Genomic DNA, 14,582 nt, shown 5'->3' with positions numbered 1-14,582 from the left:
CAAGAAACTTTCGCTCCCTTAGATAATTCCCACTGAAAAGTACATGTACAGTAAGTGGCTAGCCTCCTCCCCCACCTTACTCCCCATGACCCAGACTTCACCTTCATCATTTACCAGGGCACCGTCAGTCCCGATCAATTCTTCATTTGCTGTGAGTTCAGTGATCAGGCTGCCCAGACCCAAAGCCCCCAAGCCTGCCAAGCGCTTCTTACACTCCTAAAAAAGGGACAGCACCAGAATCAAAGACAATATCTAACCCTAAGTTTCCCACACCACAAGGCTTATTTCCCAGATCCACGACAAAGCTATAAATCCATCTGAAAAACGACTCGGCAGCGTGCTAAAAGCAGCATCACATCTGAGAACTGTAAAGTACATCTTCCACTAAACTCCACATTGATCAGATCTTTATTAACACATCATGTCCAATTTCATCACCATCCTTTAAACTAATGTAAGGAAAGATTATTCAAGGAACACCCACCAAGACTAAATAAGTGGAACAGCAGTTGCCTGAATAAAGGCTAAGGAAACTGAGGTCATTCCGATCAGAGAAAGCAAGGCAAGAACTTTACTGCTGTCTTTATTGTGTGTTGCAGGGAATGAGGAATATTGGTATTTTCTCCTTGGGGAGACGAACTTAAATGAAACTAGGTGAGTGTCAGGCGCAAGAAACTATTTCATGAATGTCAGTGAACGATGGGAAAACTATGTAAGAAGTGCACTGGGACCAGAAGGGGTCTGCCCTGGATAGTTCGAACACTGGCTGTTCTAAGAACTGGGACCTGAACCACGTGATTTGGTGCAGGTCCTGTCCTCTCGCTCTAGATCCTCCTCTAGCCAGCGATGGCACAAACGCAGTTTCAAGAATCTCCAAAGTTCTCGTAGCAAAGGTTTGAAAGCACTCTCACTAGGTTAAGCTGCTATTTCTCCATCTAACTAGCTCCAAAGCCACCCATATCAGCGCCGCTGACGTCCCAGAGCTTGCCTACTGTTCTCCTCTCGTCTCCACCCTCGCCCAAACTGAGCCCCCTCGCTCTCCGTTACTGCACAATCTTTGCTAGCATGGCAACCGCTTCTCTGGTCCTCTTCGCGTACGTTAAGGGCGCCCTCTCACTGGGGGAGGGCCGCATCGCCCTCTTTTTCCAGTTCCTAAGACCACTCAACTCTCCTCACTCCACCTTTTCCTTAGCCGATCCACCCCCAGCCCTATCCCCACGCCCATCCCCTCACATCATCCAAGACGCTTTCCCCCTCCAGCTGCCCGGCTCCATTAATGTTGCCGAAAAGGAAACCGGCTAAAGAAAATGGGCCGCCTCCAGCGGAATCTTCATCGCTGTCCGTGTCTGACATGATGGCGGCGTCGATGCGGGCAGCCGCTACGGGGAAGAGGAAACCCCAGCCTCGTCCCATAGTCCGGAAATAAACTGTCATGTCGACCAGAAGTGACTCACAGAGTTCAGTGACCCTACCAGCCCCTACCGGATGCGGAATAAAGAAAAACAGAACCGGAAAGGCCGCCAGTCCTACGAGAAAGGAGAATTGGTGTCACTACATTACTAGAGGCTTTTGATTGGATTATATGCGATCAGGAGGCTGGATCTGTGAAAAGCGGTTAGTCAGAGAAAACGTTCGCTCCCGCCCCCTTCCACTTATCTAAGCAGGAGCTGTCTCAGTGCACTGGGGGGAGAGTGCTTCCTAGGTCACGTGATCTACGTACTGGTAACCGCAGGTAACCACGCCACAGGACATGGAAGTAAAGATTAGAACCGGTTTTTCTCGTCTGTGTTGTCTCCTCTTGTACTGTTTCGTTCCAAAGAGAAACTGGCAGTGTGCCAAAGGTACCTTTGCAGTTAGTTGTTTTGAATTAAAATTTACCCTTAGAAATGGACTTTCTCCCCTCCTGTTTTTTTCGGGAAACGTGAAACTAAAAGATAAGTAAAACGAACAGGCGAACCTTAACCTAGATTCACAGTTTTAACATTTTGCTAGGTTTGTTTTCCTGAACCATTTAAAAGTGGGTTACGGATATCGTGATTCTTCACCCCTAAAAATACTTTTTTCTACACAACCACAATACCATTAGCACATATTTAAAACTTAACATTAATTCAATATCATTTAACATACAGTCCGTATTTAAATTTCCAAAATTGTCCTAATTGGAGCATTTTACATTTCAATCCGGGATCCACTCAAGGTTCATGCATTGTATTTGTTTATCTCCCTTTAGTCTCTCAATCCAGAATCGACCAGCTTTTTTCTTTGTGTTGCATGACCGTACGTATTTGGAAGTTGTCTTGAAGGGAAGGGAAGTTGTCTTGAAAATATTCTATATGCTGAATTCGTCTAATCTTTTCTTCAAAGTGATTCCGGTTAAATATCTTACCGGTCATCAGAAGGCACAATGTCAGGTTGTCCCAATGTTGGTGATACTAAATTTCATCACTTCAAAAAGGTGTCCACCAGATCTCTCCGTCGCAATGACACATTTTTCCTTTTGTATTAGTAAATAACCTATGGGGTGGTACTTTGAAATTCTGTGAATATTCTGTTCCCTATCCCCTTGCACCCAAAGGTTTTAGCATCCGTCGATGATCCTTGCCTGAATCAATTATATTGGAAGAGTGCAAAAGGGTGATTTTTCTAATTCTTAATTCCTTCTACATTTATTAACTGGACTTATTCAGTAAAGAACTTTCCTTTTTCTTATCTCCTTTCTTGTATTTTTATTTTAATGTGTTACAATCTAACACCATCATTATCCTTTTTGATCCTCAAACTGTTACAAATTTGTCCAATGGTTACCACTTCACTCTGGCTCCTGTGTCCTTTTGACATGACCCCAATTAGTCTTTGAGCACTTCCTTGCTTTTTGGCACAAGATGTTCCAGGCTCACTCTGTGCATTCCCTGTCCTGGATCTGATATAAGCCATTTCTCCAAGGAGCCCTGGTTCCTTTTAGTGGGGAATGGTGTTTAGAAACTGGGGCATCGGGAATTCCCTGGTGGTCCAGCGGCTAAGACTCCGCCCTCCCAATGCAGGGGGCCCAGGCTCGATCCACATGCAGCAACTAAGAGTTCGCGTGCTGCAGCTAAAGATCCCGCGTGCCGCAACTGAGACCCGCCACAGCCAAATAAATATTGTTTTTTAAAAACAAAACTGGGTCATCATTGCTTGTAGGCCCTTTCAGTGGAGAGAGAGAAAAAATTTTAAATTAATGAGTTTATACTAATACCTTCGATTCAAATCTAATACCACAGGGTTCTCCCTCGCCGTTCCCCATTTCATATTTGTATCTTGCTTCTCTTACAATGAAAACTCTGGTTCCTAACACCAATATATTACTCTTTTCAGAATTACAAGACCAATACCACTACCAACAATTAACCTAAGTAAAGTTCAGAAGTTCTTCGCAGTTTTCTGTCCTTAGACTATATCCTATTAAAAATTACATGAATCTTTTTTTTTCCTCTGTGGAGTTGTTTCCGTTTGTATTCAACTTTAGGATTTGCTTTTATTGTCCTTTTTAATAAAAAGGATAAAAATTTTATAAAATTTTTATTTTTAAAAAATGTAAACTTTTACATGGTTCAAAGTCAAAACTATTTAAAAAGCTATTTCCAGAGAAGTCTTGCTCCCATGCCTACGCTCTCTGCCCCATTGTCACCCACTCCCTGTAACCATTTTCATTAATTTCTGGTTTATCCTTCGTTTATTATTTTTTCAATTGAGGCGTAATTGACATTAACATTAGTTTCAGATGTACAGCATGATTCGCTATTTGTATTTCCTTTTTCTTTTTGAATATATATGCAAATGAGTATGTTCTTATCTCTTCTTTTTCGTTATATACCCATGTATTGTTTGATTCCGTTTATATGAAATGTTCAGAAAAGACAAAGATTAGTGGTTGCCTAGGGCTGGGGGTGGGAACGGGGATTAACCGCATGAGGGATCTCTTTGGGGTGATGGAAGTGTTCTCAAACTTAATTTTGGTGATGGTTGCATGACTCGGTAAATTTACTAAAAATCATTAAATTGTACACTTGAAATAGGTGAATTGTACAGTATGTAAATTATACCTCAATAAAGCTGTTTTTAAAAAAACACAAAACATGGTTTTGCACTTCTTTACTCACCAGCGCTATTTACAGTTGCCAGCCAGGATTGGGGGGGTTCTTTGTTTTTTTTGGGGGGGAGGAGATCGAACCCACTCCCTCAGCAGTGAAGGCACAGAGTCCTAACCACTGGACCACCAGGGAATTCCCTAGTTCATTTTTATAACAAACGGGAAGATTTTTCTGAGATAACTGGAAGAGGCAAAAAATATTAAATGATATATCTTATCTTCACAACCCAGCCCCTAGCACAGTCAAGCCTGTAACACAGTAGGAGCTTGATAATTGTTTACTGAATGTAGTGTAATAAGTGAGGAAAATCACCAACAGGGAACTAACTGGTCTGTCATTATTGAAAACCAGGAAATGAAGCTAAATCCTGGGGATGAATAGGTAGGGGGTGGGCAGGAACTAGACAATCAATGTTAGCAGGGCAGACAGTTCCTTACCCTGATTATCTGATGTAGAGAAATAAGCACAGCTACACATAGGTGCCATGTGCAATATGACAATTATAGTTATTTCATCCTTTGCAAGCTGAAAAGCATTTAGAAACCACTCAAAGCAAAGGGGTGGTGGGGAGGAATTGCTTTGATTTTTAGAAAACGATGGACCCAGTAAAATCAGAAAAGTTTATTACCATTCCTTATGAATAATTTAAAAGTGATATTAGCATGTTAGTCTTCATACAAATTCCTTTCAAGTATAAAAACCAAGATGTCAGTGTATGCTTAAGACTACTAAATCAGACCAATACAAAACCACTCTCTCAGACTTGTGGATCACACCTCCATTTATTAGAGGACACAAATTTGCCCAAACCAAACCCAGGCTTACATTTGGGAATTTGCCAGGCAAAGGGAGAGCAGGAGGCACTATTAAATTAAAAGCCAACTTAAAAGATTTCAGTAGCTAATTAGAAAGTTCCCAGAGACCCAGGTGACAGCCATGTTTCTAACCCCTTTGAACCGTGAAGTCCCGTGAGCACCCAAGGTGGCATCAATCAGAACATCCTGAGACTGGAATACACTTTCATTTGGCTGCCTTTGGGAAAACCCAGTGACTCTACCCAAGGGCAGTGGGCACAGTGCCCAGAAGCCAGTTGACTTATACGGTGGCCACGTTACTGTAACAGCAGCCCCACTTTCCAAAGTGCTACTGGGCCTTAGTTGAGGAGGTCCACCCTCACCCTCTTCCAGTTGACTCACTTCTCATACATAATCCCTGCCACCCCCAGGAGGCCCTGAGTCACACACTGGAAAACAGATACAATACATTGGACCTGAGATAAAAGGCAAGCGCTGGACAACAGTATTCATCCTGGATCCTCCACAGCTTTAGACAATCAGCAGTGTAGAAATATACACCAGTGAAGTACTATGTGAAGTGGAGGGTACAGTCATGAAGGAAAAAGAAAACAAAACACTAGTCCACCGTGAGGGAAAAGGCAACCAGAAGAAAAGGAGGAAGAATAGAGAATTTACATAACCATTTTTAGAAAATATTTATTTATTTATTTATTTTGGCTGCACCAGGTCTTAGTTGAGGCAGGCGGACTTCTTAGTTGCGGCAGGCGGGATCTAGTTCCCCGACCAGGGACCAAACCTGGGCCCCCTGCATCGTCAGCGCAGAGTCTTACCCACTGGACCACCAGGGAAGTCCCTACATAACCTTTTATCTTCTATCAATACTTGATATTTGACCTCCAGTTTCCAGGTTCTCCAAGAGTAGGGTTGCCAGATTTAGCAAATAAAAATACAGGATGCCCCATTAAATTTGAATTTCAGATAAACAGCAAATAATTTTTTAGTGTAAGTGTGTCCCAAATATTGCACGGAACACACTTATACTAAACAATTATGGTATTTTATCTGGCAACCCTATTCAGGAGGTTCAGTTAGCCTGAGGTTACTCTGATCATATCCCGTCAAAGAGCAACAGCAAGATGATCACAGAGCGAAGCTCAGGCACTCCACCCACCCCAAGGGGAGGTATGTGTTCCTTTTAGCTCCATTTCCCAAACTCTCAAAAATCCCATGCTGTTCTGGCAGGGTGAGAGGATATGTGCACGGTGGAGTTGTCAACCACTATTTGCCAGGTAGAGAAGTTAAGGTTTCCTTCCATATCAAATGAAGAAGGTCAAAAATACAACTAGGGAGAAGGAGCAGCAGGCCCGCTGGGATATGGAATCTGACTCCTTCCACCCCGAGAGCAGGCTGAGCAACTCCAGCAACACCATCACAAGGGCGACGACAGCCCTGCGGCCTGGAAACCCAACGTACCCCAGCTCTCTTGGAGCAACCTCAAAAGGCACACAGGGCTGAACAAACACACAGGGAGATATACAGAGGCGGGAGGCACAGGAAGAGAGCAAGGTAGTCTTTATAGTGACTCAGAGGAATGACAGCAGAAGAGAAGTATCAGAGGGAATCACAGAACCCCCTGACAGTGACTGGCAGGACATTTTATTTCGTTGGTCGTTTCATTGGTTTTATTTAGGGGGTTAATCTTCAGTGGTCTTTCCTTCAAGCGGAAGGATGATGAGAGAAAAAAGAGCCACACAGAAGCCTCAGAGACACAGCTCTTCAGAGGGACTGTTCATTACACATCACCGTGCCTATTGTGCTAGCAGAATCCAAGAGCAGATCTGAACATCAGATCCCACAGCCAATATACTATCGTGACTAAGTGCCAAACCCACCTCCTGAGGATGGGAGAGGAACCAATAACAAGGCCATGGCTGGTAAACATTCCTCTCAAAGGCAATGAAGAGGGAAGCAGCACAAAGAACAGGACCACATTATGCTTTTTTCACAGTCTCCGCCATGAGAATTCCCAGTCCCTTGTAATCCAGCATCTCTGAAACTGTGTTCCCAGAGATGTTAATAGGTGTTGCATGGGGCCAAAAAACAAAAGTTCAGTGAAATAAGTTTGGGAAATATTGCATACTTATTAAAAGTTATAACTTCCTGCAGTAGAAGAAACTATTCGGCATTATTTAAATCACTGGTTCCTGCCTTATTTGACCACAGAACCCTTTTAAGAAACATCTATTACCATCTCACAGAACTCTAGAAATGCTGCTTAACCATTATTGCAAAAATATCTCCTCTCAAGAATGGAAAGAGCATGTCAACATTGGGAACACCCAGGAATCACACATAAGATGGTTTCCAAAAATTAGTATATCAGAAAGCTTAAGGCAATGATTTGAAAATTTGGAGAACCTTGTCCTTCTGTGAGGCACTTGCTCAACGGTAAATACAGCCAGGAACGCTGAAATTAGATTTTAAACAGCCAAGCAAAAGCCTACAAACAACAGTGCTAGGCTGCTCTGCTTAGTCGTGGCCTGGCCAGGACAGAAAAGAACAGCACTTGGTGGCATCTCCTCTTACCACTTCGACAGGAGAGACACACACACTCACTCTCTCAAACTTCCTCCAAAAGGTTCAGACCAAACTTCAAAGCAGCCAAGTGCAAACTAGCCTCTCCTTGTTCCTCCAAAAGCTGAATAACCTGGAGTCTAGGGTTTCCAGGGGAAGAGATAAGTGGCTCACGCTGGCATTGTTAAATGCTGTCAAAGGAATTCCCCCTTATTCTCCTTAGGTGCAGTCCCCAAGCAGCACCCCAAAAGCTATAAGAGGACACACTTCTTGCTGTTCTTCTTTGTGGCAGGGTAAAGCACAGCCCGGACAGCTTCTGAAAATACCTCATGGACCCCATCCTGCATCAGGGCTGAACATTCCAGATACTTCACAGCCCCCACCTGCTTAGCCAGGGAAGTGCCTTGCTGAGGAGTTGTGGGCACTAGGCTCTGTTCCTTCAGCTTCTTCACTGTCTCAATGTCACTTCGCAGGTCCCTCTTGGTGCCTACCAGCAAAACAGGTACATTGGGGCAATGATGGGAGACCTCTGGGTACCACTTATGCCTCACATTGGCATAAGAAGATGGGTTGCCAATGGAAAAACAAATGACGAAGATATTGGTCTGGGGGTAGGAGAGTGTTCGCAGTCGGTCATACTCCTCTTGGCCAGCTGTGTCCCACAGGTTCAGGCTGACGATCTGGCCGTCCACAGATGTCTGGGCACTATAGTTGTCAAAGACAGTAGGGATATACTCCTCGGGAAAGGCGTTTGTTGTGTAACTGATGAGGAGGCAGGTCTTACCTACAGCCCCATCTCCTACAACCACACATTTAATCGTCTGCATTCTTCCCTTGGAGTCCTACAGACAAGAGAGAAAGAAAGAATGTTCACAGACGTCTGGTTAATTTAGGGAGCCTAAGCCGTATAAACATTTCTCTCTGAGAAGAAAGAAAGGAGGTGAGACCCCCCCCACCGCCACCGCCACTTGCCTGGCCTCTTAACACTATGGAAGAGTCAGCTGCGAAAGGTTGCAGAGGGCAAGAATTCTTACCATGGAGTCCATGGACTGCTAGAGGATAAGCTTCAGTAGATTCTAGAAGCCACCTCTGCAGTTATGTGCAATATTATGTGCATAAGGAAATTTTTCTGGAAAGAAGATCCAAAGCTGTCATCAGACTCTCAAAAAGGACTGTGAGCCCAACAAGATAGGTTATTTATGTTGCAGTATCGTCATAAGGTCTGCATATACAGTATCAAAGGTTCTAAAATATAGCAGATGCTAAATAAATGTTAACTAATTAAAAAACAAAAAAATTGGTATAGAAAGAAGGTTCCCAAGGTTGAAACGAAAGGAAACATGTCTCTTACTTTGGGTCTGTGGCTATAGACTCAGCAAAGGACACTCTGTTCCTGAAAAAGTGACATCATAATATTGGAGAGAAAGGTAGGCCAGTCAGACTCAGCCATATAGAGAAGTGGCTAAGAGTCCAGACTCTGAAGTCAGACCTCCTGGAGTCGAAAACCAGTCCTCTCTTTTCCTAAGCTTTGTGAAACTCGGGCAAGTTTTTAACCTGAAGCTTACATGAAAGAATGCATGTGCTGTACTTATTAGTGCCTGCCACATAGGAAGTACTCATTAAGTGTTAGAAGCTACTATGACTTCACAGAAATTACTAATCTGCCGGGGAAGGCAAAAGTTCTATAATGTGAGTACAATGCTAGACAAACCAGGGGGTCTCACCCCTTCCGACCTTATCTGAGTAAAACTACAGGTCATAACACCACTATATTCTCGTCCATTTCTTCATGAATCAAGTATTTGCGAGTTAATGGTACAACACAGATGATCTCCAAGGAGCATGTTTACTATGAGCTCCCATGTCTGTATCCCCTTATTAATATTCTGTCAATGCCCTACTGTGTCAGTGCCTCCACAGCACTCCATTTTCTTTAGCTTCTTAACTAGTACCCTAATTTCAGATCCAATCCTCACGGCACTAACTTCAAGTGTCCGAACATGGAGGAAAGGGGACACATTATCATATGTATTTGATTATGGAAAAAAATTTGAGAATCAATTAGTTTCTCACCTTGGGAATGTGGGGGAATAGACACATTCCCCCATCCTGCTGTCTTATTAGCTAAGGTCTACATTAGGTCCATATCATAGACAAAAACCAGACAAAACAAAACAGCTCATTTTGGGTGAAGGTAAAAAAAAGTTGGCCTTCTCAGCATGCTTCGCACAGGCCCGCTAGGGGTAGCTCTCTCCTCACACAGCCAGCTCTGCCCAGTGAGGCGTTCCACCTAGAAGGCTTCCTTTCCTTGGCACAGGTCCCACAGCTAAAAGTCCAGAGCCTGATTCAGCTCTAGTAGGCAATCATCCCAGAAGACTCACTGACCATAGCTGTCTTTTTCCATCTAGGAATACGCATGAGGATCAAACACACAAGGTCAATGGAAACAGGGCAAAGTCACCACCACACTCCTTGAGAATAGCCTTCCTTGACTTTCCCAGTTTGGATTAATTTCTTTTGCCTCTGATAGCAATCACTCCCTGTACAACTCATCTTTCCAGCCGCCTCTAGGTATCATCCGGTGTCTCTGCTCAAAGTGACAACAGTGCATCTGAGGGGGTTGCTGAACCAGAGCAAAACTCTTAGGCACAAAGACCGTTTTGCATCCGAAGTTCAGCTCCTCACCTCTATAACTAGGAAGAGCCATCTACACTCTTTTCTACTTGTTTACGTCTACCAGTACTCCTGGTATATATAATAAATACCAGGCCTACATGATGAAATGCACCTAGAACATCCCAGGTCTGAACAAAACCAAAACATCCTCACCTATAGCAAACTCTCAAAGAAAGGGAAGGTTCAGCAGAAGTGGGGGGGGCTGCTTTGTACAGTTGACTCATTCATTCAGCCCACATATTCATTATACGATTTTCTCTGCTTGTGTGTATATTTGAAATTCTCCATATTTAACAAGTTTAAAAATAAGACTAAAAAATATAATCCAAGAGAATTGAAGACAGGATCTCAAAGAGATAATCGCACACCCACGTTCATTGCATCATTATTCACAATAGCCAAGAGATGGAAGCAACCTAAATGTCCATCGATGGACAATGGATAAAGAAGAAAAATATATATGCATATATATATAATTCAGCCTTAAAAAGAAAAAGGAAATCTTTTCATACACTACAACATGGATGAACCTTGAAGACATTATGCTAAGTGAAATAAGCCAGTCACAAAAAGCCAAATATTGCATGATTCCACTTATATGAGGTATCTAGAATAGTCAAATTCATAGAAACAGAAAGTAGAATGGTAGTTGCCGGGGGCAGGGGGAGGGGGAAATGGGTAGTTGTTTAAGGGGTATAGACTTTCAGTTTTTCAAGATAAAAATATTCTAAAGATCTATTGCACAAAAATGTGCATATAGTTACTGTACTGTACACTTTAAAATGGTTAAAAATACTAAAAATAAAAATAATACTTTTTAAAGGGCTGGGAACTCTGAGAGAAGGCTAGGAGTTACAAGAGAGAGGCAAATATTCTGTTTATCACCCATATGAGAAAAGCTTGTTTCGTTCAGCTCCAGCATCCAGCACAATGCTGTCCGGTTACAGATCACCCACAGCTTTTCCCTCATCACCACCACTATCCACACACTCTCCCAGGCACTACTATGCACAATGCACTGCTAGGAGAGACTCAAAGAAGGGTTAAAAAATAAAGAACGATGATAGAAGTTTATAGTCTTAGGGTAAAGGCAGGACTTCTATAAAAAGGTAAACAATAATACACAGTAAAGCATGGTCCAGAGAAAAATAAGTTGCTATGAGGAAACAAGGGGAAATTAAAAACTGAGAGCCTGTTACAGGCATTGTGTAAAATACTTTCACATATCTTATTTAAGCTTCATAGTAGCACTGTAAAGTAGACATCACCTCAGCTCAGAGATCACTAAATATGCCTCTAGGATTGGAAATTGGAAGAGGCCTGGAGCTGCAGAGACCAACACCTCAGAAGGCATTCACTTTTAACCTTGGAATTACAGTTTCTTCTAAATCTTCCATTCTCATCTGACAAAGCATCCTTCTTCACATGTACATTTCCCAGCAGTCACTTTTCTCCTAGGTTAGAGGCACAACATAAAAGACCCCATAACTGGACTTCCCTGGTGGCGCAGTGGTTAAGAATCCGCCTGCCAATGCAGGGGCACGGGTTTGAGCTCTGGTCCGGGAAGACCCCACATGCCGCGGAGCAACTAAGCCGGTGTGCCACAACTGCTGAAGCCGGGGCGCCTAGAGCCCGTGCTCCGCAACAAGAGAAGCCACTGCAATGAGAAGCCCGCGCACCCCAACGAAGAGTAGCCCCCGCTCCCGCAACTAGAGAAAGCCCGTGCGCAGCAACGAAGACCCAATGCAGCCAAAAATAAATAAAATTTAAAAAAAGACCCAGTAGCAGTAAAGACAAGAATGTAGCTCAGAGTATTACTATTTCTAGCACATTCTCCCCCCAAGTCTCACCCTTTCCAAAAGTCAAACCCACTTGAAATCACTCTAACTTTCTGAAACTAAGACAATTCAGCAGAAGACCCTCATTTTTATTCACTACTTTCTGCAACTTAGTTATCTACTAAATCCGGGAAGCTTTTTCACATTGAAGACTGACTTTTTGGTTCAAGTCCAGTCAGACACCCCAGGGCGAAGGAAGCCATGTGAACACTCCCCAACCCGGAGCCAGGGAAGACTATCCTGCGCTTGGAAACTTAACCAGAGAGGCAATTCTAGTGACCCATCGATAGCCACCGCAAGCCCGCTCGGCCTTTCCCTCACATCCTTTCCACCGAGGGTCCTTGGTTCTGGGACTTCAGATGGACTCGTGAGCCTGGGACAGAGAGGTGCCTCACGTCGGATTCACAAATAGGAAGAGCTGGCTCGATCTCCCCCGCTATACATACAACTCATCCCATTCTCAAATCCCTTCCATCCAAGGAGTGGCTCATATACTAAGGTAACCGTCCCGGGGATGGGGAGACTCGAAGAGAAAAGAGCGGATGAGGGGGCCTCCTGGGGGGGGGGGTTCTCCATAAGGATTACCCGGCAAACTAGTCGTCCTCCCGCGCTGTTGAACCGCAGCTGGCAGAGCCTCCCAGGCGTCTCTCGCTGGGCTGGGCAGGCTCGGCGGGCTCGGCGCCACATCCGGGCAGCTACCGAGTCCCGCCCCCGTCGTCGGACGCAGTCTCCCTCCGGTGCCCCGCGACCTCCTGGGAAATGGAGTTCTAGCGCCCGCCGCGTGCTCTGCAAGTCGTTGGCTTCTAAACTACACCTTTGGGTAATCAAGGATCTCTGGGGTCCCAGTTCCTCGGTTCGGAGGTCCCCGAGCTTCACATTTCCCGTGACAAAGTGAGGCCGCTTCCTCCTCCCCGGACCGCTGTTTTCTCCTCAAGACAAATATTAACATAAAGAGGCAGTCAGGGAACTGAAAAAGTGTTAGTAAAAACGGAGGCGATAAAAGAAAATGTGGTAGTGAGTTAAGGTAGCTGTCACCATATATTAGTTTGCATTTTCTAGAGTTTTATATAAATGAAATCATACAGTATGCACTTTTTTTAACAGCTTTATTGAGATATAAATTCACACACCATACAATTCACTCACTTAAATTGTACAATTCAATAGTTTTTGATATATTACATTATTAATTTTTAAAAATAGTAGTAAATATATATAACAAAATTTGCCATTTCAACCATTTTTAAGTGTACAATCCAGTGGCGTTAAGTACATTCGCAATGTTGTGGAACCATCACCCTTGTCTATTTCTGAAACTTTTTCATCACCCCGAATAGAAACTCTGTACCCACTAAGCAATAGCTGCTCATTCCCCTCTTCCCACAGCCCCTGAAAACCAACCTCTAATCCACTTTCTGTCTCCATGAATTCGACTTGTCTAGCTACTATTCATCTATTGATGGACATTTGGATTGTTTCCAACTTTTGACTATTGTGAATAATGCTGCAATGAACACTGGTGTACAAGAATATGGTTTTGTTGATTTTTCTCTATTGTTTGTTTTCTATCTCACTGATTTCCACTTTGATCTTCATTATTTTTGTTCTTTGAGTTTTATTTGCTCTTCTTTTTACTGAAGTGAAAGCTGAAGCTATTGTTTTGAGACTTCCTTCTGTTCTGATATAGGTGTTTAGTGCTTAAAAATTACCCTGTAACTATTGTTTCAGCAGAATGTCATGAATTATATGGTGTGGTTTCATTTTCATTCAGTTCAAAATATGTTCTAATTTCTTTTTTGATTTCTTCTTTGTCCCATGTGTTGTCTAGAAGTGGATTAGTTTTCAAGTATTTGAGGATTTTCCAGAGATGTTTCTGTTATTGATAGGTAATTTAAATTCCATTATTCATATTTTGTGTGACTTGAATCCTTTCAAATTCATTGAGACTTGTTTTGTGGCCTAGAATATAGCCTATCCTGGTAAATACTCCATGTACACTTGACAAGAATGTGTACTTTGCTACTATTGGGTGGACTGTTCTATAAATGTCAACCAGGTCAATTTGGTTGATAGTGTTATTTACTTCTATATCCTTGCTCATTTTATGCCTACTCGTTCTATCAGTTATTAAGAGTATTGAAATCTCTGACTTGAGTTGTGGATTTGTTTATTTCTCTTTGCAAGTTTATCAGTTTTTGATTCATGGATTTTTTTTTTTTTTTTTTTTTGGCCATACCACGCAACATGTGAGATCTTAGTTCCCGGACCAGGGATCGAACCCGCACCCCCTGCAGTGGAAGCGCAGAGTCATAACCACTGGACAACCAGGGAAGTCCATGATTCACATATTTTGTAGGTCTTATATTAGAGGCACAAGCGTTTAGAATTGTTATGTCCTCTTCATTAATTGACCCCTCTATCATTATGAAATTACCTTCTTTATTCATGGTATCTTTGCTCTGAAATCTACTTTGTCCAATATTAATATAGCCCCTCCAGCTTTCTTTTGACTAGTGTTATCATGGTACATCTTTTTTTTTACATACTTTTACTTTTAACCTATT

At 43.0% G+C, this 14,582-nt stretch overlaps 2 protein-coding genes across 15 annotated transcripts in view; both read right to left on the bottom strand.

Annotated features, from left to right (window-relative positions):
• The window catches only part of TAF1 (TATA-box binding protein associated factor 1), a 143,123-nt gene extending 141,700 nt beyond the window's left edge, over positions 1-1,423 (bottom strand). For 13 of the 14 annotated variants that reach the window (XR_014298465.1, XR_014298466.1, XR_014298467.1 and 10 more), the window contains exons 1-2: positions 1,234-1,423; positions 102-216 (exon numbers count right to left, since the gene is read on the bottom strand). Coding sequence is in view for 5 of the 14 variants with exons in the window: in XM_082680717.1 (XP_082536843.1) it covers positions 102-216; positions 1,234-1,413 (295 nt within the window). In the remaining 9 variants the exon portion in view is untranslated. Of the gene's footprint in view, positions 1-101; positions 217-1,233 lie in introns of those variants that run through there. The other variant, XM_082680721.1, reaches the window with a different exon arrangement.
• Positions 1,424-6,223: 4,800 nt separating this feature from the next.
• Positions 6,224-12,705, bottom strand: LOC309839619 (rho-related GTP-binding protein RhoG-like; the record flags this gene model as incomplete). Its single annotated transcript, XM_082681463.1, has 2 exons — positions 6,224-8,346; positions 12,604-12,705. The coding sequence occupies 2 exons, from the start codon at positions 12,703-12,705 to the stop codon at positions 7,756-7,758; spliced, it is 693 nt and encodes a 230-aa protein (XP_082537589.1). The 3' UTR covers positions 6,224-7,755.
• Positions 12,706-14,582: the final 1,877 nt, after the last annotated feature.

Source organism: Grampus griseus (genome assembly GCF_964374135.1).
Source record: "Grampus griseus genome assembly, chromosome: X".
NCBI lineage: Eukaryota > Metazoa > Chordata > Mammalia > Artiodactyla > Delphinidae > Grampus > Grampus griseus.
Note: the sequence above shows the minus strand (reverse complement) of the source record. Positions and strands in the feature narration are given on the sequence as shown.